The sequence below is a fragment of the Neophocaena asiaeorientalis genome, unplaced genomic scaffold (assembly GCF_003031525.2).
Source record: "Neophocaena asiaeorientalis asiaeorientalis breed wild unplaced genomic scaffold, Neophocaena_asiaeorientalis_V1.1 scaffold322, whole genome shotgun sequence".
NCBI lineage: Eukaryota > Metazoa > Chordata > Mammalia > Artiodactyla > Phocoenidae > Neophocaena > Neophocaena asiaeorientalis.
Window position 1 is genome coordinate 3,069,678 of NW_020185329.1, and position 6,000 is coordinate 3,075,677.

The 6,000-nt window shown below is 38.4% G+C and overlaps 1 protein-coding gene across 1 annotated transcript in view; it reads right to left on the reverse strand.

The window, feature by feature from the left end:
- Positions 1 to 6,000, reverse strand: part of SKOR2 (SKI family transcriptional corepressor 2) — a 32,646-nt gene that overhangs the window by 25,389 nt on the left and 1,257 nt on the right. Inside the window, 3 exon segments of the mRNA XM_024734716.1 lie at positions 4,002 to 4,076; positions 4,434 to 4,497; positions 5,523 to 5,998. Of these exon segments, the coding sequence (XP_024590484.1) occupies positions 4,002 to 4,076; positions 4,434 to 4,497; positions 5,523 to 5,998 (615 nt within the window).

The window sequence follows — 6,000 nt, forward strand, 5'->3', positions numbered from 1 at the left end:
AAACATTGATATTTTCCAATAATGATGATTGAATTAAACGTTGGCTAAAGGGACATATGGTTATATAAACCTTTTTGGATGTTATGTTGTGTAGACTGCTATTATAGTATTCATACTGCCTTATACCTTATCTGTCCCCTCCTTTTGATTGGAAGCAACTTGAGAGCAGGGACTGGCATTGATTCTATCTCTGAATCTCCAGAGCCTAGCAAAATACCTAGCATACAGTAGGTATTCTGAAATATTTGGGGAGTAATTGAGTAAATAAACAAATGAATGCTATCATGTACATGTGGAAGTTAACAGTTGTTACATGGGGAGAAGTAGCTCCATTCACCCACAAGGTGTTCCAGATAAAGCATTCTACTGCTACCACTACAAAGCAGTTCATCACAGGCTTCATAATCTCTTTGGCTCATCTGGATTTTTGACACTTTGCTAAATGAACGGGTTCTTGGTGTCTGATCACAAGTAAATACATTAATACCAAAACATAGGCCAATTGGGTGACCATTTTGGGATTTTCTCAAATGTGCATTCCAGTGTGAAGACCATGAGCTGATCTTTCCTACAAGCAAGGACAGTTGAAGGTACAGCGAGTCCTACAACAACCCAAACTCCTTAACACTTTCTGGTGTTTAAAATATCTTCTCTGCAGGCTCAGCAAAGGAACCATGAGGGTGAAATTCTTGTGACCCAAGATTCCAAGATAAATTTAACAAAATATACTCTTCACCCAAACATTTGTTCATGTCAATAATATATTTTCATCCTTTCCACGTCCCACCTGTCTCACATTCAGTACAGGATAATAATAATATGATATAACCTACTACCTACATACTTCTCTGAATAATGTGAGAATGAAACTGTAATACAGAATATCAATGTGGAGCAAGTTTCTCTGGGAATCTGTATCAAATTAATTATTGTGAGGGAGGGACTAGTAATACATCAATAGCATGACTAGGTGTTATTACCAACATAACTATCGACCGTACTGCCCTGAGCTCCAGACACTGTGGAATTTTTATGTGAACACCGATCCTGATTATACTTTTATTTACATCCTTTTGACATTTGTATTTCCATCTGAACATCAGACAACAGTGGATTCTGTAGTTATTGACCCACTCTGGCTATCATGCTTGGGGTTCTAATGACTTTTTCAGGGTTTATTGAACTTCCTAAGTATGGGGGAACCAAATCCCTTCCAAGGCCAGGAGGAACTTGTTTTCAAATGAAAACAGTCCAGCCATTCAAATCGGAGGAAGATGAAGAAGAGAAATTCAGTTTTTAACAAATCTATAGAGACTGTTCATGTACACGTAATGAAGAGAATATAATTCAGTAAAGAAATCAGTATGTTCTAATACATTTAGATTTCTAATGGGTATACACATTTGTCAAAATGTTAACTTAAATTTTTTATGATAATTATGAATACTAACTGTTAAGTGCAAGGTAGGAAATTAAAGTTCCTAAAAAGATGATTTCAGATTGTGAAGTTTGGATTTTCTCATTAAATCTATGGAAACTATTTTAAATTTAACAATTTAAACATCAAATTGTCCCCTAGTTTTGTACAAATCATTGATACCCCTTAAAAAACTACATACGTTTTACATCTTTTATAGAATATTTATAAAACTTTATTTTTATTTTCTTTAAAATTTGCACCCAAATAGAGTAAGAGTTTAGCCCAAGGAGACTTCTAATGAGTTATGCTTTAGCGAAATGAAGTCTGGTGTGAATTATTCTCTAAATGTGTTATTTTATATTAAATACATGTATAGTATAATTTGAACTTTAATAGCACCAACAGCCAACTAAAAAATAAAACTTCCAAACTCAGACAGTCAAAAACACCTTAAAATTAATGCATATAAATTACAAAGTACTAATTTTAACAAGCAACAGTAAATTAAAACCTGTCTTGAGATGAGTAAATGAAAAGTGGGGTCCCTGTCCTGCTCTGAATGGCTTACATTATTTAAAAAATACAAGTCATTGCTACATGCAAGTTTTCTTATTTTATTGGACTTCGAGCTTCATGGCGCTGCTCACAGAATAGGGTTGTACATAAAATAAAATAAAAACAAATAAAAATTCCTCCCAAATTAAGTTATTGACAATGCCACTAGGATGCGACACTGGTTTTAAACTCTCTTTCCGATCTGTGTCTATTTTGGTTAGAGAGGAATGGGAATTCTCTAAGTGCTCACCGTTTGTACAACACACCCCCAGCAAAGGTCTCCATCCACTTCGGCTGTTGAAACAGCCCGATTAATTTGCATTCACTAGAGTACATATAGACTCCCATCTGTGGTTTCTAGGCATGGGAGAAATTGGGCTACTTTTAAATCTGTTTTTAGCTCTACAGAGCTGCTAAGTATCATTTGATATGGGGCTGAGAAATGTTTCCAAAAGTGTTTTCTTTATATTCATAAATGTGTTGTTTCCAATGTCTGTTAATCTCTACACATATCAAACAAAGAAAAGCAATCGACTATCCAGAAATGTCTGGGAAATGGTTAGATATTACAGAATCAATCAAGTAGAATTATAAACCTTTTGTGTGTATGTGTGTATGTATGTGTGTGTGTGTGTGTGTGTGTGTGTGTGTGTGTGTGTGTGCAAACCCATTAGAAATGTGTTGGTACCAGTCCTTTCTATTTCAAGCCTCAATTTCGTGAAATATCGCACTAGGGAAGAGGTAGTTCCTGGGCAAATATCATTGCCTTTGTGACTTTATTTTGTACACTTTAGATTGTAACAGAAAAATCCACATTTAGCAACTTTATCATATTAGACACAGAGCAAATCTGTGAAAGGTGATTTTTTTGAATTTTCAAAGGGTTATGCTTTAATTGAAAGTGATAATAATAAAAACACTTAAAATGTCCTAACAAACAGGTAAAGCCAGAACGCACAATTTTATGGAGACTTGATACGGCCAAGGATACACCACCAAATTATTCTTAGTGACTCCTTAGCATAGTCAGCCCAAACTGGCTGTTGATCAATATTTATAGAAAATACTCATGAAATAATTTGGAAATAACTCACAATATATAAAGCTTTCTTCCCATGATATATAAAGCTATTTTTTCATTAAAATAGGTGTTTGCCTTTTGCCATTTAAAGTACTGAAAAGTTTCCTTTAAGGAAAAATAAAAACAAAGGTTTGGAGACCTTTTTCATTGTACTTTGCTGTTATATAAGATTCCTTTAAGATCCTATTTTCTTTATTTCTGCTCCCCACACCACTCTTTCTCCCTCTCCCTCACTTCCTAGCTTGCTCTCTCTGTCTCATTTGACAGGCAAATTTGCAGACATTGCCGCAGGATAACAACCTCGTTTGACAGTCAATTAACCGTGAATAGTCAAAGCCAAGGCAGTTTGCATTACATAAATGGAAAATTAGATTCCTTTTTCCCAAGAAACAAAACCCTCTCCTTAAGACACTGCAATAGACAACTTAGTATCAAAACTTCTAATCACGTCTTTCCCAAACCCCTTGGAGACATTTAGCAATCAGTAAAAGGTGGTTTCATTTAATTTGTATAATGTAATTTTTGTAAATGTATTATACATTTTGTGTAGAGATCATTATCATGGAGATAATATAAATGTTGGCATAGATGTCATAAAACACCTATAATGTCTTTCTGACAGATATTAAAAGCAATAAGCTGTGATCCTTTTTAATGGAAGGTTTCTAAGAGAACATTTCAATTATTGTCATTTTATGCTTTTCCAGCCCGTTTCACTGTGTAACCTGATATATTTCTGAATTCTCTTCTGAAATATGCCCAGCAATTAATAATCTTATTGCTATTAATGTCACTGCTTTCCCATTTGTGTTTTTTCTTAGTTATATCTACTAGGAATTGTTTTTTATCTTTACCCTTGTACTAAATATTCAGTCTTCTGATTATGAATTTCAGCCCTTCTCTCTGTCATCTGACTCTTCATTCCTTCTATTTGTCCCAGCCTACCTGATCTTTCTCTCCAAAAATCTCCTCCGGAAGCATCAGAGTCTGTGATGAAAAAGCTATGCTCCTTGTTCTTATCTAGAATCAAACAAAACACAAAATCTGCAAGTGAATCTGTACTGACAAGTGGGAAACAAAGATACCCAAGAATTTTAACATGTATTTATATATCTGTGTATGTTTAGAGTACTGATGTCATTTAAATGCAAAGACGTATGTTGAGATTGGGGGCAACAGTGCTGTTATCTGGAAAATTGCCATTGCTTGGAAACTACAGAAATGCTGCCCATTAAAATATAAACTGTAGTATGAAAAAATTCAAAATTCAATGGATGAAAACCCACAGAATGGTGGTAGGGGCAGGGGATGCTGGGTGTGAGTCTCACAGAAATGGTTAAATGCAGGAAAGAAAACTGGGGGGTTATTTTCTTTTACCTGAAAAGTTGTTGTCATCCTTTGTAGATAAAATAACTTGGTTATTTTCCTTAGTTTTCTGATTCTGTATGGAGAAGAATTAGAGACACAAATCAATGCCTGGATGAAACCATATGCTAATATCAACAGTCAGCAGGAAGAAGCATCAATAAAAGTGACTCCATGGAGTCTCAGGAGACTTCATTTTTTGATGGTTATCTTCTCTGAATAGTTGTTTGCTTAAATACAAATGTACGACTGCACGTACCTGCATTATCCTTTACAAAGTAGTATGTTAAATATGCACCTATTATACACACTGTAAATCAACATGCCACATTATTTGTCACATCTACACTACATTAGGACAGAGTCACTTCACTCTGAAGTCCTTGAGAGTGTTTTCTATGCACACTTGAGTGAACACAATGCTGAGCCACTTAAATTTAACTTTGGTCTTTAGGGGCCCCAGGTAGCACTTTCACGTGGGTGGAGATTGGTTTGGGAGAAGCCAGTCTTGCTAAAGAGTCTGCCTTTTGTTTTACTGGACACAATGTCTTACAGAAGTGTCCATTCTGGCTAGAGCTCTGGGGTTCAAGCCTTGATTAAAGCAGTTCAAATAAAACTGAATCTAACTTTTGAAGTCAATGTATTTTTGATCTTTTCTGGGTCATGCTTCGGGGAGGCACTGAATTACAGAGAAGAAGAATGATAGGATCATTCAGACTGCACCAGTTTTGTGGTCCCACTGCTTCTGGGGGAACAATTGTGCTCAACTGGGGGCAGGGAGTTGGGCAAAAGAGATTGGTAGATTAGAGGAAGGACTTGGTCAATTTAGGGGTCTTTCCCAACTTCTATAAGCAGCCAACTTAAATATAGGGGGGAATAGAGGCCCCAAGGCCTTTGAGAGGCTTTGTAAGAGAGAGACCAGAAACTACATTTTTATGGAGGACAGTTGGTAGGAAAGAAGCCCTCCCAAACACACTGAATATTTCATTTCTGTGGGGAAATCTGGTGATTCATCTTTCCCGCGCATATGTAACCGATTCAGCCTAAAGGTGCATTTAAATAATAATAATTAGCTTGAAGGAGCCTAAAGGGGATATTTACATCTTTGTAGGAGGGCTGCTCCTCCAGTGATGGATGGTGGACCGGGCTGCCCGGGCTGCTGCTAAGGCCGCCGCTTGATTTCTGGGAGGCCAGCGGCGGGGGCGGGGGCGGGGGCAGGTCCAAGCCGCCGGGATCACCCAGTTTCCTGTCCTCCTGCAGCAGCCTGGAGGAGTTCAGGGCCAGTGGGAAAGCGCCCGCGGCTGCCGGCGGGCGGTCCCGGCTGCTCCCCTTCTCCGACAGCGCTCTGCCCTGGAGGAATCGGCCGCCCCCGACTAAAGGGTCCCCTAGCAGGACCTCTGTCTCCTCGTCTTCCTCCTCGTCGTCCTCGGGGTCTCGACTTTCCTCCTCCTCTTCCTCGCCCTCGGGAGGCTTGTGGCCCTCCACGTCCACCTCCTGCTCTTCTTCCTCCTCCTCCTCGTCCTCGGAGCTGTCCTCGCTGGGGTAGCTGCAGCTGGTGCCACTGGGGGACAGGAGGCCT